At 41.0% G+C, this 25,818-nt stretch overlaps 3 protein-coding genes across 21 annotated transcripts in view; 1 reads left to right on the top strand and 2 right to left on the bottom strand.

Annotated features, from left to right (window-relative positions):
* LOC100881294 (uncharacterized) overlaps positions 1 to 5,317 on the bottom strand; it is a 37,205-nt gene extending 31,888 nt beyond the window's left edge. For 5 of the 7 annotated variants that reach the window (XM_076535461.1, XM_076535469.1, XM_076535470.1 and 2 more), the window contains exon 1: positions 4,179 to 5,317. In XM_076535461.1, coding sequence (XP_076391576.1) covers positions 4,179 to 4,307 — 129 coding nt within the window. In that variant the 5' untranslated portion in view covers positions 4,308 to 5,317. The remainder of the gene's footprint in view (positions 1 to 4,178) is intronic. The other 2 variants (XM_076535467.1, XM_076535465.1) reach the window with 2 other exon arrangements.
* A 254-nt stretch (positions 5,318 to 5,571) lies between these two features.
* Positions 5,572 to 19,054, top strand: LOC100881109 (F-BAR domain only protein 2). Of its 12 annotated transcripts, none has more exons than XM_076535456.1 (15): positions 5,572 to 5,841; positions 7,313 to 7,624; positions 8,104 to 8,361; positions 8,449 to 8,644; positions 8,716 to 9,072; positions 9,839 to 9,952; positions 10,522 to 10,572; positions 12,623 to 12,722; positions 13,045 to 13,306; positions 13,389 to 13,432; positions 13,511 to 13,653; positions 13,726 to 14,206; positions 14,318 to 14,534; positions 14,604 to 14,952; positions 15,056 to 19,054. In XM_076535456.1, exons 1-15 carry the CDS (start codon positions 5,812 to 5,814, stop codon positions 15,124 to 15,126), a joined length of 2,985 nt encoding a protein of 994 aa, XP_076391571.1. In that variant the 5' UTR covers positions 5,572 to 5,811; the 3' UTR covers positions 15,127 to 19,054. The 12 variants fall into 12 exon arrangements, with proteins under 12 accessions (XP_076391571.1, XP_076391570.1, XP_076391567.1 ...); XM_076535455.1 differs by having other exon boundaries at positions 13,389 to 13,438; XM_076535452.1 differs by having other exon boundaries at positions 12,623 to 12,713; positions 13,389 to 13,653.
* On the bottom strand, positions 18,386 to 25,198 carry LOC100881517 (prolyl 3-hydroxylase 2). 2 transcript variants are annotated; one of them, XM_003707966.3, is made up of 11 exons: positions 24,289 to 25,198; positions 23,801 to 24,065; positions 23,077 to 23,401; positions 22,870 to 22,995; positions 22,153 to 22,289; positions 21,782 to 21,937; positions 21,035 to 21,286; positions 20,848 to 20,943; positions 20,437 to 20,587; positions 19,779 to 20,196; positions 18,386 to 19,696 (listed from the first exon to the last, which is right to left on the bottom strand). In XM_003707966.3, the coding sequence occupies exons 1-11, from the start codon at positions 24,540 to 24,542 to the stop codon at positions 19,627 to 19,629; spliced, it is 2,250 nt and encodes a 749-aa protein (XP_003708014.1). In that variant the 5' UTR covers positions 24,543 to 25,198; the 3' UTR covers positions 18,386 to 19,626. The 2 variants fall into 2 exon arrangements, with proteins under 2 accessions (XP_003708014.1, XP_012151789.1); XM_012296399.2 differs by lacking the exon at positions 18,386 to 19,696 and having other exon boundaries at positions 20,032 to 20,196; positions 20,363 to 20,587.
* Positions 25,199 to 25,818: the final 620 nt, after the last annotated feature.

Below are 25,818 nucleotides of genomic sequence, written 5' to 3'. Positions count from 1 at the left end.
AGATTCATTTCGAATACGTTATTCGGATAATTCGTCAAATTTTTATGAAATCGCTGCGAGAACGTCGGCAACACCGTCGAAACTGATACGAACGCGTTGGCATACTTGGAAGATTAATACCTTTCTATAGATATCCTAATTTCTATTCGAATCGGTAGCGTATCAACGAGAGCAGTCGAATTAATAAGCAATTATCACGAAACTCGTTCGATCGTCGTCGCGTGGCGAATTTGTAGGAAATAAATACTTGTATGCATGTACATATATACATAAGTAGGTGTAGGTGTGTGGTCGGCATGCGGAATTTATACTTACCTGAAGGATAAATATTTATGATTCCACGTGGTCGTATCGCGTGGCGTGCAAGCTAAAGGATAAAGCGCTGAATTTTATACATACACTATATACGTACATACCAGCAACCAACTACTAGGATAGGAACGATCTTTTATCGCGTATGCAGAAACGAATTTCTCGCTTCTCAAGGCGTGCCTCTACGTATATATCGCGCAAAGGTTAACTCGCTATCGACACTATCAACGTGTGTATCCCTTTAAACAAACATTTCGTCTAAAAGTTGCTTCGAAAATTAGTACATCCTTCGGATTCTGCTGACCGATTATCTACTTGATCGAAGCTACCACTCGTCTCGGGGCTGGCGCGTTATAAATACGTGTGTAAAGATACCGCTCGTCAACGGATGCACGCGAGCTTTCTTTCGACCTTCGAAAATACGCGTTATTTCCTATTTCCGACCATTCCGTCCATTCGAAAATATCTATATGCACGTGTACGTGTATAGAGAGTGTACCGTGTCTCGATCGATTCCGTCGGCCGCTTTAAAATATTCGCGAGTATTCGTTTCGGTCTCTCTTACCGAAATATACAGAAATTTTACTTAGCTTCCGTTCGTGTTTCGAAAGAATCTCGCATAAACCAAATCCCTAACTTCCTAGATACGCTACGTCTCTATAGGGCCCTACCAATTCGAAAGATAACGGACCAGACAGAAAGACCTTTTGATACCTACACCCATTTTATTTTGACGGATCAACCGGCCGACGTCAATTACTCTAATTACGCCGAAACAAGGATACCGTGCGCGGTGTTCTTGTCGCGCGAGACGCGCAGCCGAGGTAGAGAAGATTGTCGCGCGTAAAAAAAGAGGAAAAAGGAAAAAGGAAAAAAATATTGCCTGGCCGAACATTGGCGAGGAGTGCAGTCTCTCATTGTTGTTTACATCATAAGCGTCCCAATTTTCTTGGTTAATTGACGGGCCGTTGACGGTACAGGAAAGCGCGCTTTTCCATCATCGGTTACGAGCGAGAGGGAATTTCAGCCAGCTACTTCGAGTCGTGAATATAATGAAATTATGGAGCATTATGATATCCAACAAAGAGCAGACGTCGACGTCTCGCGATTTAATTCCCTTCCACGGGAATCCACCCACACACGCGCGCCTCGTTAAAAATGAACCGAGCCTACCGGTAGGCGCAAGTGGGTTAATTAAAATCTTCGAACCGAGTGTCGCGACGTCTACGTCTATTTCCGATTTATCCTCGGTTTATCGTCGATTTATCGTCGATTTATCGTCGATTTATCGTCGATTTATCGCCGATCGAGCCACCTTAACGTTAAAAGATACGCGTCTAATCGTGCGAAAAATCATTTGCGTTAGGAACGAACGAAACTACAGTATATTTAACAATTGGAAAATTATCGGCCGCTAGACGATCGATACGAAGTATACGACACGAGTACCTTTGAAGAAGATCGCGATACGGTGTACTCGGTCGGGTCGGTTCGATGAACGTCGTCCAACAGAAAATCTATCGATATGTTTCGCGCCGTACGTAACACGGTTAGAAAACGCCTCGACGATAATAATTCTATCGACTAATAATCCTCTAGACTGGAATTTCCATCTTCTTTCGAACGGTACATTATCGCAATCTTGCAAACTTTCGACCGACGGAATATTTTAAGGGTTTTTAACGCGTTTAATCGCGTCGCTACAGAACCGATCAATTCGAGAAACGAGAGAATAACGCGAAAGTTGATCGAGAGAAACGTACCGTTTCTCGTTAAACGTGCCCGTAGACGCACGCACGCACGCGCTCGTGTGCACGACGCTTGCCGATGATAAGCTACGCTTCGCTTCCGCTTCCGTTCGCTGCAGCCACATTTAGTCGCACCTGCTCGAATTGCATGAATTACTGCTAGCATCCAGTGCACGCCTGACAAAGATCCATATGACACCCAGGAACAATAAATTGTCCAGTTTTTATTTGAAATTATTTTTTCGAATCCTACATCTCGTCTCATCGGTTCAGACGAGAACGATAACTCGTAGGTTATTATAGAAGAGAAGAAATAAGGTGTCCAGCGGATTTTTTTCACATAGGTAAGCCAATACGGCTCTGCCAACTTCTACACCTGCCAGACATAATAGCAAGTGGTTCAAGTGGACTGCAGAAGTGGAATTGGTGTCGTCTTTTGTTCTCGCCGAATCAGCACCAACCTCTTTTTCTTGGCATTCTTAGAAATCAATACGTGCTTCCTAAGTTGCTAATACACAACCCTACCAGGGCTGTGAGTATGCGTGTGCATGTGTCTGCTGTTTTCTACACAACCCCACGCAAAAATCGACGACTTTCTTCCAACTCGACACAAATTTAACCCATCGGTACACTTTTCGATCTCTGAAAACTCCCCGCTGTCGAGTCGAAATTTCCTCGCTTAGAAACCCACGCTTCGTAATCGTATTTGCCCACTTACGATTTGTCCCGAGAGATTTAACGCGTTAACCGGCTATAAGGCTGAGATTTGAAAAACATTTAAACTTGAATCCAGTCTACCCGGAATCGAACGGCTGTCCTTCGCGACCACTTGTAGCGATGGACGATTAAAAAAGAGAAAAGAATATAGCGAGAATTTTTCTATATACTTTCAAACGAACCACGCTATTTTCCGCGTATTCGTATTAAAGTGAACGCGTCTAAGTACGTGTGCGTGTCATGGCTTCGTAGTTTACGATGGTGGCACGCGAACTTGGAACGTGTCTAATTCGTTGCGAACGGAAGAACAATTCGTTATGCACCGCTGTCGAAACGAGTACGTACGCGGCTAAGTACTGAAATGTTCGTGGGATAGGGTATTCGAATGCAGGGCCGATCAAAAAATAAAACATTTAAATGATGTATTTTAAGAAACATATTGACACAATGGACACAAATACATATAGGACTTTTATTCCCGGCGTCGATACAATCGCGAAAAATATACATATTGCATCGAGTTCCTCCTGATCGTAGATTGCACGAGAAAGATGGATCAACGTCCAGTAGAAAAACGGTCGGTCGTCTCTGTTTAGAAATTTTTATCGCGTACCGATTCAACCGCTTACGGGCGACACTGATAGATGCGACGCGGTTAATGTTATATGCGAAATCGAATAATCAAAAGTTTATAAAATGCTACTCGTGAAAATGTCCTGATTGATAGAAAATAACGTCAGCCTCTTCGAAACGATAGAAGGCGAATCGGTACGAGATAACCATTTGCCGAATAGATATATATATATATCGATACATAATCGTCGCCGGATATAAATAATTTATAGGTATAGCGATATAAGCGATATAAGGAAAAAGTCAGAGCACCCTGTATAAAGAACCAGAGGCTATAGAATTATGGAAATTGCTTGGCCGCGATTCGGTGTGGCGCATTAAATCACAGGAGGAACTTTGAACGAAATTTTTATTGCATCGCGACCGGCACCGAAGCATGCTTGCACCGATCGATCGTTGCAACCCATAACACTTCGACCATGCATCGGTAAAGGTGAACAAACCCTACGTGTTTAGACTCGACACATCCGCGCCACATAACCTAAATATTCCACTACCGCGACTTTTCTTCCTTTAACATTTCCACGATCTTTACGACGAAAAGAATTTACGCGAACCGAACAGAGATATCGATTATTTCAAATATTCTTCTTTCGCGACTGTATATTTCGCGGCCGTAAGAAAATTTCCAACCGCGAAAACGTTTCGCGATCGAAGACGCGCTTCTGTCACGCTTGGGCTCGGACTTGGCCGCGACCGCGATCACCCAACATGGCCGCCCGGTCTGATATTTGCAAGGAATTAACGAGTTTCGTTTCGCTCACTCACCAGATATTGCTTGCAATGTTTTTTATGCTTAACGGTGCACCGTTTCTTCTTTTTCGAGGCTCCAGTGGTTAAACCGTTTCCGGCCTTTTCTTTATGAGGCGTCGACAGGTTTCCCTTGTTGGCGGGCATCGCCGTTAATTCTCGTACCACGGAAATTGGCTCGTTCTACCTGTCGACTGCCACCGAGACGAATGCTCCTTTCGGTCCAGCGACGAAAGTGATTGATAAACGCTCGAAACTTCTCTCTTCCGCGTATACGTATATAGAATACACACGTGAGCGATAGTACATGTGTATGTACGGTATAGCTACTGGATATGCGCAAGGACACTGGACTACCCTGAGATGATTACTCGAGGCCACGCCTCCCGTCTTCCGACCTTACACGTAACTGCCATGCCGCCCCTTTCCAATTTTTCAAATACGCCAACGATTCCTTATCTTTCCCGTTTTTCCCTTAACGACGGGTCTCGCTCGATCCGTTCGTTAAATTTCCCGACCTACTTAACATAATTACCGGCTCTCTGTCGTAACGTAAAATTACATGAAAATTAAACTGATAGAAAGAAGCGGGGATGTTTCGCGGATCTGTCAAAAAAGTGATCGGCCCTGAGCTTTTAGTAGCGCCATTCTTCCAAAGTGGTAAATCACTTAACTACATTTTAGGGTGCGTTTAGACCGAGCGAGCGAATATTCTTCCTTCCGTTTCGGTGGAACTCGAATCGGTTCGAATCGATTTAAGTCGACGTGATTCGGTTCGGCCCGATTCAATTTGCAATCATTTCAATCGGCGTGTTTCGAATTCAATTTCGATTCGACGCTCCGTCTAGATCGGAGTGTATCGATTCAATATATTCTTACTCGATCTGATCCGGTTCGATTCGATTAAATTCATCGAATTATTTGCTCGACGATCGTTTATATTTTGTGCCGATACACCTGTTCCTTCTCCTTACTTATTAAAATCGAAATGCATCGTTTAACGAACGCGAAAGCAATGATTTTCCTACATATTAATCGTAACCCAAAAAATAAATAATAAATACCATTTACATACGATTTATTATTAAATGTTTGAAATCTTCCCGATTAAGATATTAGTTCTTACGTGCAATGTAGAAGATGTAAACATTGTAAGTTTTCTGCGATGTTTCAAAAGAGATAGAAGAGTTTATTTAAATTTATTTAATTTATCTCGTGATTTTGCAAGAAAAACAGAAAGCGCCCGAAATCGTGAAGAGAGTGTCTTTTACCGACCACTTCAGACTTTTGTACCTTAGACTTCGGTTGAGCCTGGTAAAGATGGCGTCAGGCACCATTTGCGAGATCGAGAGAGAGAGAAAGAGACGCGAGCAACGGAGATAGTTGAAATAAGTTGACCCGTGTCTTCGTGGTCGAGCGCGCTCGTTCTGCTCGAAACGTCCGAGCACGAAAACGTTACGTTAGGTTCGTCGTAAATTGAGTTACGTCTACGTATCGTCGTGTCTATCGTACGTGTATGGTTCAAACGTTGCATCGTTGCATCGGGTAGTCTCGCGTGTGTGTACGTGCGTGTCAATGATTCGTTATTAACGGTGCAGTTTCGTTTGATACATCACAAGATAAATTATGATGGTCTGATCGCGGTTCCAACATGACTGTGGATTTCGCCGATTACTTTTGGGTGAGTGTCTTCTCGCTTTGTATCCTGGAATGTCATCCGAGTCTGATTTAGGTTATGTGCGGAGAAACTCCCATCCTCTTCTTTCCGTTCTTCTTCGAGCATCGACTCTCGACCAACCGCCTCTCTCTCGTGACCACCTACGTCATGCCACAGCAACATTTTTTTCTTCGTTTCGTTCTATTCCTTTTCTGCGTTTTTCTTCCGTTCGAATAAATTAACACGTTTCTCTCAATGAAATCTCTCCTTCTGTCCTTCTTCCTCGTCGGTATGGTCATCTACGTTCGTCTCTGTCTTCGTTTTACGCGGCTCGGTTGCCTCCTCTCCTTTTCGCGAACTGTACAAGGTTACGCATTCACCACCCTCTGTCATCCCGTCTTCGTATCGTCTTCGCGATCAACGTAGAGAAGCACCGAGTACGAAAGAATGCGCATTCAATTGCACGTTGACATGTGTATCGCGTTTCCTCTAAGTGTTTATGGCTCAAGTGCAAAAGGGAATTTAATTGTTGACTTTGTCGGAGAAATCTCTTTCTGCTTCTTTTTTTCTTTGTTCATGATTTATATTCTCAATTGTACCATTCGTTTCAATTGATTTTAGTTGAACCTTTTGTTCCGCGTGTTATGCCTTTTAATATTCGATCGATTCTGTTAATATCTAACAGTTTTCATACATCTTATGTTGTTACCTGACCAATTTGTAATTTGACATGAACAATAAAATATGAATTTAAATACTAATATAAATTTATTATAATGCTTCTACCTTTACTACATGTATATATATACATATTTCTTTGAAGATGTGACATTGTTCTTTGTAACAGAAACAGGGTATAGATAAGATAGCTACTACTTCCTTTCGCTTCCGTTAAATTTATATCTGTTAAACGTTATTATGAATATGATGCAGCATGTTTTTATATTTTCTTCCGAGTAAGAGCTCGTTAAATTTCTACCAATTGAATGTTTTATTGTAGCGTTTAAAATTTATGACATCAAAAATTTTTGCCAAATTATATGTTTTATTTATGTTCAATTAAGTTTATTTGCGAAATGTACGTACTTAACTATACGTAGTTTACATTATTCTTTGTTAAAAAGACTGCAATAAAAATTAAACTATGGGTCATAAGTGGCAAGTAATATGTACAATAGGATGACGAGAGTAATAATATGTAATGACAGCTTATTGTGTCGACGTCGCTCCAGAGTCCTACTCTACGTGAGTTTGTAGCATGATCGGGGTTCAAGTGTTAAGTGGCTAAGTGGTCTTAAGTATAATTTTAGTGTATCTCTTTCGGTCGTGTTATTCTAATTGTAAACGAAATTTTTCTTCTGTATAAAATTGATGGCACGTATAATTGTTTGAAACGTTTCTCCTATGTTTGTAAATAATTAATAAAAATAGAAAATATCGATATTCCAAAATTTAAATTGCAGTAAACATAAAAAGTAAATTTTTATGATTCAAGGGCGAAAAGAATAATGGATTTGACGTGTTATATCATAACATGAAGCATGGTGTAATCGCGAGCAAGGAGTTGGCTGAGTTTTTAAAAGAGCGATCAGCCATAGAAGAAAACAATTACAAGCTCCTGAGTAAGGTAGCTAAACAAGCTGGCAATAGTAGTAGTACGCAAGGAACATTTGCGCCTGTTTGGGCTGCTTTAAGAGGCGCAGCGGAAAAACTTGCCGGCTTGCACTTGCAGATGGCCCAGAAGGTTGCCGAACTAATAAAAGATGTATCAAAATATGCGGATGAATTACATAAGAAACACAAGGCTGTATGTAACACTTTTTTTTTATATATTTTTACTTAGACATAAGTAGAACTTTGAAATTTTTTTCTTACGCGATTGTTATATACGTGGTACACAGTTAGATGGATACAAAGTATATTTTGACTATTTTTAATAGCACGCGCGATACGGATAATTTTTTATCCATTGTATCGGTTGCGGCTGTTTATCATATTTGTAGAATGAATCATTTTGTATATTTTGTATACTTTATCAGTATCCGCCCACGGTCAGGTCAGTAGGTTCTCTCATTGGGCAGAAGACTGCTCGTGAAAAAAAATAGAGATAATTTTTTATCGAGAGACAGAATGACAAATAACGATTTGAAGTAACCGATTAATTAATCGATTAATCATTTAATTAATATAGAATTTAATCGTTAATTATAATTTTCAATGGCATATTTTAATCAAGAGGCAACTTGAAAATTGATGCAAATCAGTATTAAGAGAATATAAAATTAGGTAAAAGAGGAAGAATCATCCACATTGGAAGTCGTACAAAGTATACAAAGTATTACCGTAACTTTACATAAAGCTAAAGATATGCGTATGCAAAAGGGTCTTGAGCTGGAAAAATTGAGAAAGGACAACGCCAGTCAAAAGGAATTAGAAAAAGCAGAAATAAAATTTAAAAAGGCACAGGACGATTATAAAACTTTGGTCGATAAATATATGGTGATCAGAAATGATTTTCAGACCAAAATGACTCAAGCATGCAGGGTATTTATTTCAATCGCTTCTTTTCTGCTCTATTTCTTTGAAAAATGAAAATGAAGTCAACGAATGTATTCTTTTCTTTATGCCAAGCGATTCCAAGACGTGGAGGAGACACATTTAAAACATATGAAGGAGTTTTTAAATATCTACGCCGATGTTTTGCAAACGAATCACGAACAAGTTGGCCAAGTGCACATAGACTTCAAACGCCAGTGCCTGGATATGACAGTGGACAAGTTATTAGAACAATTTGTTCAAAGCAAATATACAGGTTTCGAGAAACCAGGTAATAATTTTTGTAACGTACAGCTTGGAAGTTAGTGGTATTCTGTTATATACGATTTCTTTGTAAATTAGGTATGATCGAATACGAAGAAGTCATGACAGGTTTAGGGGAAATAACCAGTCATTCTCAATCGGAAAGCAACGTTGAGACACCTAAGGAAACATCGAAAGGAGCAAATGGAGAAACAGGCGTTGCTGGTAACATTCACAGTTCAAAAAAAGATCAGGGATTAAAGGGGGAGGGTTGTCAGGTGGACGAGGAAAAGGGGAGGGTACAAGAGAAAGAGAAAGAAAAAGAAAAAGAGAAAGAGAAAGAAAAAGAGAACGAAAGACTGAACGAAAGGGACAGAGAACTGTCACATGCACAAGCCACCAAGGCTTCCCGCCGTACTACCTCGCTACTCAACCTGTTCATGTCCAACTCCCAGGGTAGGTTTCGAAAACTGAACAGAATTTATCAAGTTTTAGTCTTTTTTAATTGCAATAGTTTTTATCTACCTTGACATAATCTACTTAAATTTGTAATATAAATCGATCGAGATACTTTTAATTTAAAAATAATATTTGAATTCCAGTCGGTGCCCTGTCCAAACATTTTTCGAACGAATCGAGAATTTATCAAAAGTTTATTATGTCTTGGTAGATATGTTTTGCAGTTTTTGTTTATCACGTCAGTGCCATTTTATTAATCACATACATATATATATATATATACATATATATATATATATATATATATATATATATATATATTTGTCCAACTTATTTTTAGCACGCGATCACAGATTTATTAATCCAGGCATATGCGAAACAATTTTATTGACTATGCTTATGTGGTTGTGTTACAATGCTTGCGCGTTACGATCTAACAATACATAGGTGGAGGATGACATTACGAATTATTGTGTATTCCAGGGGGTTTATATTTACGTTTACACCGTTCGTCTCAGTTGGAACGTTACTTTTTAATATTACTATATTATTAGTGGGTGTTAAATTACATTTAACGTAGATTCGAACATTGAGATAAAGCGATAAACATCCCTCTGGAGTGCTCTTTATGCCACTGAAAGTGCAAATTATAATGAAATTTTAATAGATATAAGTAATGTATGATAATAGCAAGATGAAGAAAAAAGGGGCCATTGGAGGCACAGATCATTCAAAGATATAAGCAAAATGAGTGTTGTTTCAGACAAACAGAAGCAAGCAGGGTCTGGTTCGGCACCTGCAACTCCTCAGGGGAACAACCTGCCTCCTGCTGTTCCACCTCCCAGCATCTCCAGGAACCCTCTCAGAGGATCTAAATGTAACTGCTTACATTGTGATTACCTGTACCCTGACCATATCCATTACATGCATTTTAGAATGACTTTTGCTTAAAATTACTTCTTTGGTAGTTAGTGGAAAAAAACGATGAAGGTGAAGGTATATTATTAGAAAACTGCTATACAGCTTTCTGTAATATTGTTATATTACGAAAAAAAAAAAAGATGAGAACAAGTAGATGATTGAAATTTGAATCGAGAAACATTTTTCGCGAAAAATTCGATACGATAGCGATAATTCGTGGCGGTGATCTTTTTGGGGACATTACGATTCTTTTCCTTAAAAGTGAGGTGCTGTAAGAGTAGCTTACTTAAAATTGATCGAATTTATCGAAATATCTTTGCGAGGGAAATCCTTGCGTGGAATTTCGCACGATCGCGTTTAATCGATTGCTCCTTCGTTACACCTTTATCTTTGTCTTGCTCTGTCTATGGTATTTAATCAATCGATCTATGGTATTCGGTGATTATTTCATTGCCATATCTCTTTCGACAAATCTTTTAAGGCTAAACAGGATAAACGGTTAAATAAATATCTAATGACTTACAGTGGTAACGTGTATTATGGTTCCTCCACTCTGCACTCTTTTAGATCAGCAATGTACGTATACTAACATCGTTTAAGCACATTAAATTAATGTTACGTATATAGCGATATAGCGTATAACAGGATTAACGAGTTTTAACGCTAATTCACGAATAACTAGAGACACGTTTATGTAACATTGATTTATCCTTAGCTTTTGAAGCACATTTACAATATTTCTTCGCTTTGATACACGTTCAGTTCCGCTAGGGTATCCTGGAAAGATCCATAGATATACAGTATATCGTTAGAGGGAAGAAATATCTGTTCGTTCGTGTTCGACTAACACGCGGAAACAAGCTTGCTTAGAATAATAGGCTTCACCTTTAGAATAACACGGTAATCTAACAGGTAAATTAACATTACTCCTAAGATATAACTTATAAATTGTTTTTCTAACAATATTTTTTGTGTAAATTCGTATCAGGGGTTCTTCTATCGACACAACTCATCGTAAGATCTTACACACGTTTAGTTTTATTGTGCGATAAATATTCTATAAATAGCGAAAATCGCATTTTCGAAAGTTTCTCAAATTGAAATATACATATACATACATATATATACATATGTGTGTACATATATAGCATGAACAGTGGTGGCAGTTTGCTATCGTGAATCGCTAATATCTCGAATGATCGGTAATGAAATAATTTTTGAAACTTTCCGTGATCCTCGTATGTATGTATAATGTTAATTAAATGGACGCGGGAGTTGGACTTGGATAACGTTGAAATACGAATGCGGGGTTGGCTATTGACGGGGCCTAAGGTGAGCCATCCTTTTACCAGTGTATCTACTGCATGGCTCACGTGTATTTATTTTCCAAGTGCAGATATCTTTCGTGATATAGCGTAATGTGATTCTGCAAGCAACCCTTTTTTATTTCTTCTAGTTGCATCGAGTCGTTAGAAGGTGTAGTCGATATACATGTATTTGTAAACGTTCCCCGATCGCGGTATCTCTTCTCGCCGTTTTCCATTTCGTTCGCAATTACTCGAGATAATCGCGGTCCAAAGTTCAAAGATCGCGCGAATTCTCACGATACTCGTCCTTTTGCATGTCGATAGTTAACAACAGCCTTGCTTGCAGATTCTCTGTTAGATGCGCGATAAATCGCGAACAAATTTTAGGACGCGTAATTGTTAGAAAAACAATTTAAAGGAAGAGACCTTTGCAGATTTATGTAGGATTTTTTATGGTGATGGCGTATGGGTTTTCTTATATCTTTGCGCAATGTAACTTATTTTTCTACTGCTCTAGCCCCTTTATCTATCGTTGTATCATGATTATTAACGCAACCTATGATTAGAAAAATGATATTTTTTTGTTTTTTCTCCTTTTCATTTCTAGAAGATGCCGATACGTATTTCTCTCGTCCTAATAATAGTGAAACTCTCTCCTAGAGTCCTAGTATCCGAAAGAATGAAATTTAAATACCGAACGAAGGAAATTCGTGTCAGCATCGTTCCAGGGAATGTCTTAAATAGAAAGCTGTTAAAGAATGCATCTGCTACCCGTTGATTCGTTAATGATTTTCTTTTCTTCCCTTTATCGTAGAGCTGATTTGATCACGTTGCGCTATGCCTTAAACACTTGGAAAGTAAATTGAATTTCCATTTTCCATTGAACCACTTTTGGTTCGTGTTAATTTTCTTCGGATCAAAGAATTCATGAACTTTTTAGTAGACACGTTGACGTTGAAGAACGTAATTTCTTTCCGCTTCTTAATCTTTGGTTGAATAGCTACTTTACTTTACTCTTGTACATGTCGGAATAAGAGTAAAAATCGTTTCGACTATCGATGGAAAAATGTTTTTCTCGTAAACGCTCGAGTCTAGCTTGTCCAACTTGTAACGTTTGCCTGGCCAAACGAAACGATTTGTCCGTACGAGAAAAGCAATTTTTGTCGCCTCGGTGAAAATTCGCTCGGCTATTGTTTATTACGATAGAAATATTAGAAGCTAGCATTTTTAATCGACACGTTCGGATTTATCGACGATTTATCGACGATTTATCAAAGGATTTATTTGTTTTCTACATATCGTGTGCCCACAACCAACAGGGTTTCTTCGCAGCAGGAGAGAAAAAAGAAAGGAAAAGAAAGCGAAAAAGAAGAAGGATGTCGTGGAAACCAGCAGCAACAAAGAAGAAAAGTCTGACCTGTCAGTATATGCACGTTCAGCAGATCTAGTGCACTAAGGATCAATTTCATGATCAAACACGATTAGAGTGTCTTTTATTTCGGCGCTACTCGTTAAAGAATCGATCATGAGATTAATCTTACGCGCATTTCAAGTTTCCTATTCCTCCGGCACATCGAGTCGTTGTTAAAACACGTCGCCGTACGATATTTCGTAACGAATCGTAACGAATCGTAACGTAATCATTTTCACGGTAGAAGAAACTTTAACGCGTACGATGCACTGGGCCTGCTGGAACACTCGACGATATATCCCACTGAATCGTGTTCGTTCTGTATGGTAGGGAGGATAAGGAGGACAGTAGAAAGTCCGAGACGCCGACGCCGGAGGTAGACGAAGACGGTTTTTGTATTAGGCCAAAATCGGAGCCATGGGAGGACGAGAAAGGATTTTATTCTAGCTCGGACACCGATTCCGAGGACGAAAGGGAGAGAAAGATCAGGGTGGAAATCAAACCTCTGAGCAACGGTGGAGCACCCATGAGTGCCAGCGTGGACGAATTAAGGGCGACCGTGGAGAACCTGTCGTTATCGCCTGCACCGACGGTACCTTTTCCCTTCTTCTTCTTCTTCCTCTCTCTTAATTTAAATTTGTTAATCGTTGTTTTCGACTTTGCTCGATTTACAGGGACGCAGAGGATCGAATACCGATTCAGATCATCAGATGAAAAGGTCTCAGTCAGTGTCACAGCAATTAGGAGGTAAGCCAAGCTCGGATTTACTTGGCCTAAACTTGTTCAATCCCAGCAGTACACCATCGAGCGCCTCAACGCCGACCGGTAGTCATCCGTACGTGTCGTTGCAAAGTCCTCCGCCATTGTCTTTGTCACCGACGCCTCAACCACAGCCGCCGCAATCCGCACCACCTACGCATCCTCACTCGCGATTCCCCGGTGAGCGAACCGAGTCCCTCGATCGCTAGACTTTCCGAGTAACGAGACCGTATAAACCGATCGTTCTCTTAGACGGAGACTTGTTCTCGGAAGTGGGAGACATCACTCCGGCCTTACCACCGAAGCAGTCCGCATCTTCCACCCCGACAGGGTCTATTATCATCCCTAGACCCCCGTCCCGGCGAGGAGAAGGTCCTTCGCCGAGGGGTAGAATGTCACCAGCGACGATATCTCGGGCAGACAGCGTAGCCAGTTTGGAATTTCGAACAGCCGGCGTCGGCGTTGGTTCTTCCAGGGGACCTTCGCCGCTCACCATAGGCCTGGCGGATACCATTCCTTTAGCAGTGGCGTTCCACGAGATTGTTCACTCTTATTTTCGGGGTACCGACGAAACGCGATGTCAGGTGAAGCTTAGCGGTGACATGATGCTGTCTTTCCCGGCCGGTATCGTCGCTGTGCTAGCGAATAACCCGAGTCCCGCGAAGCTAACGTTTCGCGTGAGAAACAGTAACAGATTAGAGAAATTGTTTCCTAATAATCAGCTGGTCAGCATGTAAGTTGTCTGTAGTACATATCCTCGCGATACTCGACTTTCTTTAAACGACATTTACCGGCTATGTTCTCTCTCTCTCTCTCCTTCTCTTTCGCTTTCTCTTTATCGCAGGGACGTTACGCAAACGACCGTCGACAGTACAATTTTTGAATTCAACATGAGTGCCTTAACTACGCTGTTACGCAAACAGGCCGAACAAAATCCCTCGGCTTCGTATTTTAACGTCGACATACTGAAATATCAGATCAAGTGCAAGGAAGGTGCGAGCTCTTGTCCGTTTCAGTTGGTGGCTTATTGGAAATGCGAAACGACTCACACCGACCTTAAGGTACTCCTCCTTCTTAAACGTCTTAATCCGATATTCTTATCGAATAACCGGCTGGTTTGTGTTTCTTAGATCGATTATAAATACAATAGTCGCGCTATGGCTTCTCCGAGTCCACTGCTGAATCTCCACATAGCGGCGCCTATAGACGGGGGCTTCAAATCGTTGAACAGCAAACCTCAAGCTCAATGGTTACCGGACACGAACCGTGTGTTGTGGAAATTTACCGAGTTATCGCAGCACAGCGAAGGTAACGGTGTGGGCTCTTTGAAAGCGCGTGTCGAGCTTGGACACGGGCCAGGAAATCAAGGAACGATATTCACGCAATTCAATTGCGAAGGGACCACGTTATCCGGAGTTGAATTCGAGCTTCTGGGCCCGGGATATAGATTAAGTTTGGTGAAGCGTAGATTCGTATCCGGTAAGTAGAAAAGTTCTTCACTCGTTTTCTATATACTAAAAATAACTGGACGATCTGCTCGATAAGAAGAAATATTTGCTCGAATATTGCATATTATTTTCAGGCAAATACATGTGCGACGGAGATTCCGACTCGCGGAGTAGATACGCCGCTCCGCCATCCAACGTGGATTGACGACTTCCAGATTGGGCGTGCCTATCGGAGAGCCTGCCCATTTAATATTGGTACTTGCTTGTTTACTCACTGCCCATACCACGACTAAATGTCCGTTCAAAACCGAAATTGTCGTGGAAGGGAAACCTGTTGGATACCAAAGAATACGTGCGACGCGAACTAACGAGGTTGTCAAGTGGACGAATAATGATTTGTACAAAAGGAGCAACTGCGTGCTTTCGAAGTAGCAGGATAGAAAGTTCGTTCGTTTTGTAAACTCGAAAGGATCTTGCGTATCGTTAATGAGAAATGAAGGAAGCCGTGTTAGACCTTGGAATAGAAACGTTGAAAACATAGTTGGACTTCGCAAGTCACTCGCTACCTGATGAATGACGTTCTATATATGTTTTATAACTTGTATATTTTTCAATTTTCTATATATCTTCGATTAGATTGTACTATTTTTAGTAAAGTTTGTACGATGCGTACCGAGGTAACGACGACGATGGAGACTGTTGAAACGACAAACAGGGGGCAGCACTGACCCTCTTCGCATAACAACCTTTGGTGTCCAGCATATTTTTCACCACGATATTCTCGCCATATTATTGTCTTTATTATTATATATGTATATATATATATATATATACATATACATTTATATCATATATATATATATATTATAAAAATACGTTTACGATATATTTCTTTTTTTACGCGAAAGCTCTCCAAAAGGTCATCAAACAGTACAACAAGTCTTAATCATATTGTTATACTTTGCGTTATTTTAATATAATTATTACATCGCTACATTGTATCGTTAAGAATTTGAGAGAGAAGGGAAAATGTAAAGTATATGTAAACGCCAACTAATTACCGACGTGTACATTAGCATTTACAGTCTGCACGAGGATTGATTGTATGTCCTTGAACCGTATTCTTTCTTTCTTTTTTTCCTGTTCTCGTTTCTCGAATTTCTTCTTTTGTACGCGCAATAGCTGGACATACAACCGTAAACGTAGTCGAGAAGATATCGCGGAATTGTATTCTTTTACGACGATTCTGTACACGAAAGTTTCCGTGTACACTTTCTATTATAGAATAGTTTGATATAGTTTTACTTCCTCCGATAACGAAGACGTGAGAACAAAAATATGTTCAAAATAGATCGAATCGAATGGTTAAGACGATTGCTTTTTCGAAACGATTAGCGACGAGATTTTACCGCTTCGACGAACGAACAGGTTCACGATTTATTTTCAAAGCGTTTTCAAGTTTTTCTAACAATTCGAAACTAGCTCGACGATCCTACGATCTTAATAATCCAGTATTTCTTCTACATTTAACTTTAGAGTAACTTGATCCAGTGACTTTGATCTATGCACCGGATCGCGTTCAAAGAAGGAAGAGTTTATTAACTTCGAGACGTTAAACGAGTCTTCTCGGTCTTATATCGATCGAATCGAATATTTTTTATCGTTTACTTTTATTCAGTTTTTCTTATCGTTTTTGCTACGACTTTATGATACATTCAAGAACGAATCTACTCTACAGAGCATTTCGTTTGTAAAGGGGAAACGAATTCGGGATACCGCGTCTCTCGGTTCCTTGTGCCCTAGAATCGTACTTTTTGTTTTGGTCGTAACAAATTTAACCGAATGTCAGTTTCAGCCGGTTACGGATTACGATCATCGGTATCGACGCGACGTTCTTCGCTGCAGTTTTACATTTTTTCAGTCGACTAAGCGCGTTTATTCAAACTCGTACATTTATGCTTTTCAAAATATTTATATCGTTTTATTTACGTGCATCACGGAGCACTAGGCTTTCCTAGGGAAAATAAATCATTATTTCATTATCGACGTGTTTTAGTCATTTTTAAACGGACAAACCGTCTGCAGGTAAACATTTAAGTATTAGTAAGTTGAATTATTCGAGTTATTCAAATATTTTCTGTAGGGAAGCCTTTAACGGTACTGTACGAAAGTAATTCTCGTTCAAGTTTACGACCAAATCGGAGCACAAGGAATTTGCCTAATTTCCTCTTATTCTTCGAAACCGTGTGCGTACGAACGACTACGGGGCGAATGTGCGTATACAAAACGAAATAATAACTTTAAGAACAAGTCTGAAAACGAGCTCGAATATTATACATGTGCGTACAGGGTGTCGCGGTGTGCCGCGGTTCTTGCTCCACTCGATAATATTTTATTTTAAAACAAGGATTCTGTATTAACGCGAATTACACTGTTACTTCAAATAGAAAAAAGAAAAAAGGTAATTTTCTGTCGGGATCGCGTAAATTTGTCGAAACGAATAAAAACAGAATGGATCAAGACCCTGACCGTAATATACGTATACGTATAATATGTATGACCTCTTTCATTCAGAATGGTCTATTGAGCGTACCGATAAACTGGTACACCCTCTGTACGCGTATATACGTAGTCCAGCACACACGATGCTTCCTTCTATGCAGACTTAGATATCGGCAACAAGTCGACGAATAGGCCGTACATATTCGTGCATAGTTTCATAGAAATAATCTTTTTATTTTGTTTCTATCAGAGAAAAAGTATCGTTTTTTCGAAATAATCTCTACGTTGTTTGTATTTTTTAGTTTGAATTAACGTCGTTGAAATTCATACACGAGTATTTACGGTGCTTGTTGCCAGGTATTCGTTACCTGGCTCTAAAGTGCATTATGCTTCGTAAGCTAAACCAGCAGAAATTCGTAGATAAAAGAGCGCTATTCTCAAGATCTAAACAGTTTTTCGTTTTAGTTACCGGACGACGAACGCGACGAAAGTCTTTCGTTTTCTAGCGATCGTTAATCGCGGCGTATCATAATAATTTTACAGTTTTAAGATAGAGCGTATGTTTCGACGAATTTTGTATTACTTTCATTTTACTGTCAATGTTGTACACTAGTAGCAGAAAACGAAGCGAACGTCTACGAAGAGCAATACGAAATACCATCTTTAGTAATGCGAAGAAAATTTGCTGACCACTCCATCCGATGTTGATTCGTGTTTATTCGATTTGTAACGAAACAGAACTTTCTTGATAATATACATTTATTACTCTTTTCATTTATGTATCACGTGTCCGTAGCATTTTACAATTTACGAGGTGTATTTCTAACATCGCAAAGAAAGATTTATGTTTGGTACGAATATGCGAGGTAGCGATAGAGAAAGAAACCTTAACGAAAGAAAGAAACAGCGTACGGACTATTATTATGGAGTGGTTCCTGCGAAAAAAAAAATCGACTGAGCTCTCCTGTGATACGCAGATGTCACTATAATTTCGTAATAAACGTTTGTAACGAAACATAATAATAATAATAATGTTAATGATCGCGTTCACTCTCTTCCCGACTGATCCTACGAAGATCAAGACGTTCAAAAGTGGCTCAACCACCGTGTTTTTATTCGTGTAACATCGATCGAACGAGCGTGCGTGCGTCTTTTCGATTCCTATGCGTACAATTACATGAACAATTTAGATTTTACGGCGATCCGCTTTTTACATATAGTTGCAATAATAACGACGATAATTCGATTACTCGAGAGAAACAGTTTCACACACACACATACACACACGTACACACGCGCGCGCACACAACACACGTACAAACACGACACGATTCTGGAATATGTACACGAGCGTTATTTGTGTGTTTCGATTCGAACACGATGCGTAATAGAGGCAATCGCGTGTACAGGACTCGATGTCACGCCAGCAAAAGACGCGCGAAACTGCGGGATTGCAATGCAATTGCGTATATAGCTCTTATACATAGTATAAATACGAACAAACAAGAAATAAATACGATTACACGTGTTACATGATACATAGAATGGTTATGTAAGCCTGTTGACATGTAATGTCTATGTTCTAATAAAGATTAGGATATTTTATATAAATAAACTATTGGTTGCCGCGACTACGGACATCCTCTTATGTATATTTGGGTATCCTCTTTGTATTTTTGATTAGAGAAGTTATCGTGTTTTGTGCGTTTTAAAGGGTACGACGAACGTGTTGGCAGTGTTACGAAAATATAACGAAAGAGTGTTAGACTAATACGGATAAGTACAGAAACGTTAAATTTACTGGTCAAGAGTCTACTAGCTAAGGGGAAGTATAAGGACAGTAGCAGTATTCTATCAGCCGTCTTCCTCGTCTCTGTCTAGGTTCCTACTACGATCCGCGTTCCTTCGAACACGGGCTAAGATTCTTCGGTAAAGGAACACCGGTTATCCCTGCTAGTTCCTCAAATCTATTCTACCCGATTTCTTGATCTCTAGGCTCCTCCACGTCGTTCGATTTTTTCTGCTCCTTAGGAACTCTAGCCTCCCCCGAAGCCGTTCGCGAGTCTATTCGAGCGCGCGAATTCGTCGTGTTCGTTCAGGTCCCTTGGATTCGATATCGGTCCAGTTAAGACAAAGACCGTTAAATTCAAATATATTACTCTTTAAATAATTGGAACTTGTTGCACAATACTGTTCGCTTTCTTTAAGAATTGTTTAGGAAACGTTTCAACGACTCGTCGCTGTTGATGTGCTGGACGAGTACATCCTCGTACCTGAAAATAGAACGATAATTCAAAGACGGGTTCAAGAATAAGTTGATGCCAAAGTATTTTAAAAATAATGGAGCGAACCTACTTTAAAGGTACTGGAGCGTGTTTTCCTTGGAAAGGTCCTATCGATCGAACTCTTTTCAGGATAGCACGAGCCAAAACTCTCTCGTATTCCATATAGTTTGCATCCTGAGTAAACCATAGAGCCAACGCGCATCTCTTCCCCCGAAGAACGCCGCGTACTCCGTGAAGGTTCTCTCCGCCAGCGGAGAAAGCTACCATACGACCGCAACGTGGCGAAACGACGATGTCCGACTTACGGTTTGTTTGATTCGTCGCGAAGAAAAACTCGCCACCCTGAAAGTCATCGTTCAAATATAATATGGCCGAATAGTCTCTCCAAACGTAGGCTGGACTGTCCTGGACGCAGGTATTCGAGTCGGTCAGAAGGCAGTTATCTCCGTGAACCTTATGACTCAAGTCGTTTCGATCCATCGGCGAATCTGAAAATAAGGAAACGAGTTTAACGTCGATACCGATGTATTCGGTGAACGATGTTTTTACGACGAAACGAAACGAAACGAAACGCAACATAGGAAGAAAGACCGTCTCGATGATCGATCGAAGTCTGTACTTTCAGTTTTCGACACCGTTACCCACGTATCGTACCAAGTGAATCGGTGTAACGCGATTTCGGCTGCGAAAGGAACCGGAAGCACGCTGATGCATCAGATGAAAATTACCAGCTAAAGCCGTGCGGCAGACCAAATGAGTGTAGGTGAAATACAGTTGTCGATCTAGTCCGAAATACCTTTCCACGTGGTCACGCGCTTGTTCGGTGCTCTCCAGAAACATTTCCAACCATGTCGGTTCGATTTGTCCAAAATATACCATCTGAAGTCGAGAAAAAGTTCATTCTTAATATTATCGACGATCGATAGTTCGCGCGAATACCAAAGAGGATGAGGAGTAATCTGTTGAAAGCGTTTACATCGGTTCGATCGCCGAACCGGAGATTTATCCACTGATCGCTCGTTTATACATGTATTATCGCATGCTGTACTATACAGAAAGCCACTTCTACCGTGATAGCCGATGCGTCGATGAGATGCAGTATTATTACGTAGTCACGCTATAAAGAATAGTTTTTGTACCAAGGCAGTTCTTCCGACAGTTATACCCTCGAATCTCTCGTATTTCGAATGCGGACTCTTGTTCTCGTTGTATCCGTCTCCTTCCACCGCGGTCATCTGTGTCGATTTAAAGGATGGACAAAATTAGAAAGGAAATTTTTCATTTGCAATTTTCTAACTACACGACGGTCGAGTTAAGCGAACGTACCGAAGCAAACCTCATTAAGGATTCGCACTCGGTGGAGTTGAGGAAACCGTCGGCGACGTAACGATTTTTCCCACCGAGATCTTCCTCTTTCGCCAACAGATACGTAACGTTCTTCACCCCGAGTTTCTTCGTATCGTTTATCTCGCGCCTTTCCTCTTGTATCTTGGAAAGGTTGTCCGATAATTTTGCCCGAGAGACCGACGAATGACCCGGCGCCGGATGCAGCGTCGTTTCGACTTCGGAAGTCGTTTGCTAGAAAAACACGATTATCGCACATTTTCCTAGACGACGAAAGTAAATCGGAAAAGTTTGATTATACGCATCGTGCGAATAAAAAATCAAACTGAATCGTCTCCTGCCGCCTACGTTTATACTTGGAATAGTTGCACCGATGCATTTCTGGTTGCGTTGTACAGGCGTTTCAACGAGACGTCGTAACGCGGCATTTCAGAGAAGATTATCCTTCGAATAAATCTTCGAGTAGAATGATTTTCTAACGATCGATGAATTTTCGGTTTAAATATTTTATTAATTTTCTTACAAAAGATACAGTGTATTTAGAAAAAGAAATTTCTCGAAAAAATACGGGCTCCTCCGTCTCAAGCCCGATACCGTATCGATATATTTATACGCATAACGTCCTTTGAACAGAAATCAAACGGACACAATAAGGGTATATCGTACCGATCGATCAACGCACGAAGCGTATCTTGTCCGAATATTTGTACTTTATATTTCATTCTTTACCTTTCCTATTTCTTTCTTCTTCTCGTTCTCCCGATCAGCTTCTTTTTTCTTCTTGTTCATCTTGGAGAATTTCGCGTCGATAACTGAAAACTCATTCGATATGTAACGCAGAAGGCTCAACTCGTATTCCTGTCTCTTCAAGTAGTCGACAGCTTCCTGAAGGAGAATACAATTATGATCGCGTGCCACATATATGTATATAGAAGAAACATTTGATCAATTTGGAAATTGCCGAGCGTCGCGCATTTAATCCGTGGATAACATGACACTTGGTCGAAGTATCGTCGAGTATCGTCGAGTATCGAGGAGCAGACAGCGACGCTCCGCAAAAAGCGTACGATAAGTTATTATTTACGAAGGCGTAGGATCACCTGTCTGCCAGTGAAATATTCTTCCTGGACTTTTGGCTGGGCTCTGTAATATGCTTTGTTGTTCTGCATAGTTTCGTCGAGCGAGTCGAACAGCAGGTAACTTTCGACCGCGGCACAGGCTGCTTTCAGTTTTCCCACTGTGCATAACGGAGAAACGGATCGCGCGGTTAGTCGGAAATAGTTCGGCCGGTAGACGGTAGATGGTACGCGGCGTCGAAATTATTATAATTTAAGATAACGCTTTGCAAGGCTAACCGACGCGATGCTTAGAATTAACGAGGTTAGACGATTACGGTGTATTGTGCAAGAAGGAGAGAAAAGATGAGTGTCGAACAATGACGGGCAACTCGAATGAAATTAAAGGAAATTAAAGGAAATTAAAGCTCGTTCACCAGGCACTTGGATTAGTTTCGTCTAATAGGAGTCGGAACGATCAATTTACAAATGAACGGAACATGTGCTCGTGAGAAATTTCTAAATCGTTATTCTATCTGTATTGTATCGGTAGAATCGAGTATCGCATCGTTATCGCTCGATTCGGTTTCTTGGCAAGTTATTAGACTATTAAAAATAAAAATTATGTCAAATGGACGTGTCGCGTTTATTCGACGACGCGACAGGATGCGCGATATCGCCGCGATAACGATTCACGTTTCTTTCTTTGTTTACTAAATTTTTATGCATGCATGTATATTTCGTTCGTTCGGATCTACTCACGTTTGTAATAAGAGAACTGTAAATAGTTGTAGTGACTTTTGAGCATGTCTCTGCGATAATTGCCGTTGACGTTGTTCAGCCGTTGAGAGCAGGCACGTTTGCATCTCAAGCAGAAGGTAAAATGATCTGAAAGCAGAGTAAGGAAAAGTTGCGATTACCATTTTGAACGGGTCGTCGAAGATTCGAAAGTTTGTTCGCGACACTCACTAGCGACTGAAGAAGTGAACTCCGGGTGCCAGCCTTGATCGAACGGACCTTCGCAGTAAAATCTACATTCTTCCTCGGATTGTATATAGGAGCTCAACGAAGCCTCGAAAAGAGCCGCCGCTTGCGCGTAGTCTTCGTTCTCGTAAGCCGAAACTCCTTGGAAATAGATGCTGACATAAGGTGCCGTTTCTAGGTTTACAACCGCCTCCGGTTGCACGCCCGGCAATGTCAGATACTTCTTCAACGTTTCGATGCTCGCCTCGTGATCCGGATATATTACCAGGTACGTGAACAACGCGTTCGCCGCATCTTGGTATCGACGTTCCTACGAATAAACCGTCCGTTTTTCATTTTTCACCCCTTAGAGCGTTAGAGGTTCGCGCTTCGGAACGTCTGGCCGAACGAACAAACGTTTACGGAAAGTGGAAAAAGAAACGAATAAAAGAGCGATATCTATAGATCGACCTAAAGGCTAAAACGCGCTCTGACCAGAACGCTAAACTCGTTATTTACTAAAGTGGGATTAGCGAAGCCACGATTGCGTAAGATCCCGTATTAGAATTCGTCGGACACGCGTGGATGTAGAAAAAAACGTTAATCGACGGATTAAAGGGGAAGAAGTCTGTTATCGAAAGAAAATTAGATATTTTCAATGTTCGAATACGCTTCGTTAGCAAGAAAGACATCGAATTGTAAGTATAGTATTTTTCGGTGTATTACGTACCCGATAGTAACAAAGGTGCAGGTACTCGTACACTCGATGATTAATTAACTTGTGCTCTGTGTCGCGAGGTAACGTTTTCAACGCCCTCGAGCCGGCGATCTCCCGGTACTCTTGATTACATCTTAGGAGGCACAAGGTCTCTTTCACCTTCTTCTCGTAGAAATGCATATCGTCGATATTTTCGGGAAAGATCGGAGCCGTTCCAGCAGCCTGGGCTCTACATTTCTGTCTACAACCGACTATCGTGCGCCTGTAAATCTTGTACCTGAAATAACCGTTTGCGCGTTTTACGGGAGTCTAGCGATTCGAGACGAACGCGTGATATCTGACGAGCGTAAAAAGATGGATTAAAAAAATATCTGTTACGATAAAACAGAATATATATATATATATATGAATACGTCCCATGCAAATAAATCGAAATATTATTGTTGATTTATTTAGGATTATTATAGCTTTCCGGCGGAAATTTGAAATTCGAAAAGTACCCTTGCAAGACAGCGTTGAAGTCGTCGATGCAACGCGACCAGTCTTCCTCGAGGTAAGCTTGAACAGCATCCTTGTACAGATCGTCCAACGTTCTATTGTACGCGGACCAATTGTCCGGCTGTTTCTTTAGATTCCAATGCTCCTCGTTCGAGATCAGGTTGCCGAGAGTATCGTTGTTGGCGGTGATCGCGTCGCAAACGAACAAGAGAACGACGAGTCTGAGCATGGTGGACGGCTGGCTGTCCCGATTCATACTGAGCGAGTTCTTTCGAGCTTCGACGAGAGCCGCGGCTCCGAGATGTTGATCTACTCGCGCGAGTCGCACGAAGCGACGCGCGTAATCTCTCGACCCCTACTCTTCTGCTCTCCTGCTCTCCTGTCTTGCCATCTCCAAGCGTCACTTTGGACCAGCACGATGCCGATCAACGTCGCTGCTATACTTTCCGCGACGAAATATCGAGCTCGTAAAATTCTTAAGAAACAACCGCGTTTGCTCGACTAGCAAAGTACTAGCAAAGAGAGGCTCCGAGAAATTCGGTAAAATTGAACGACTCCGAGTCGAAACGTTGCAAGATTAGCTCTACCCTCGATAAATCGTTCGCATCGCGCGTCTATACGCGCAAAGATCACCCTGTCGATCCGTACACGTAGACGATATACGAGCATGATTCCGGCGCTGTATATTAACTGTACCGAAGTGTGCAAGTGTCGCGCGGCTGGATCGACACAAAGGGCGATCCTGAGAAAACGTTAGCCGAGTTTGTTGACCCGATGGCTGCTCTGATTTTTATCTTTCGTCTCCTTTCAACGGAAATGTCGATGCGGTATGTACTCGGTTCCACGCGTTACCTGTTCGATCATACCGATATGTCATCCATATTACTCGATGTTAACGGTAAATACTTTATCTTACGTTTTCTAGATTTATACTTCTATAGAAATACTTTGGCGGTAGTTACTCGTAGGCATACGACACGTTTACCTTGGTTAACCGATTGTTTCTCGCGTGTCTAGGATGTCGGAAAGGAGGTGCAAAATAATCTGGCTCGTCCTCTATAATAAGAAACGAAACTGTATTTCACGTGGAGAGTGTCTGTAATATAATTATCAAACGTTTGTTGAGTTCGTTAATAAATATTCTCATGGAGAACGTTCGTTCGCTTATCACAAAAAGAAGAGCAACAAAGTTCATCGAACCCTTTTTAAAAGAAAAGGAAACAGGAAAAAGAGTCGAAAGAAAGATCGATCGTCGAAATTGACGCTTCTTCGTCGAGAAAACGAAGAGGTCGGGCTTTCAACGATCCGAACACGGACCGAATTCGTCGCTTCGTGATGATCGGAGCCTGTAATACGTAAATCGGTGAAACGGCTCGCTCATCCGGTGAAACAACTTTCAACGAATAAAAATTCGGCAACGAACTCGTTAATTCTCTAGACGCGTAAACGTAACGAAACAATCCTTAACGAAGCATTGGTATTCGATCGATTACCGTACATCGCGGTGCAACCTAGACTTCGTTTGGTCGATC

Source organism: Megachile rotundata, chromosome 9 (genome assembly GCF_050947335.1).
Source record: "Megachile rotundata isolate GNS110a chromosome 9, iyMegRotu1, whole genome shotgun sequence".
NCBI lineage: Eukaryota > Metazoa > Arthropoda > Insecta > Hymenoptera > Megachilidae > Megachile > Megachile rotundata.
Note: the sequence above shows the minus strand (reverse complement) of the source record. Positions and strands in the feature narration are given on the sequence as shown.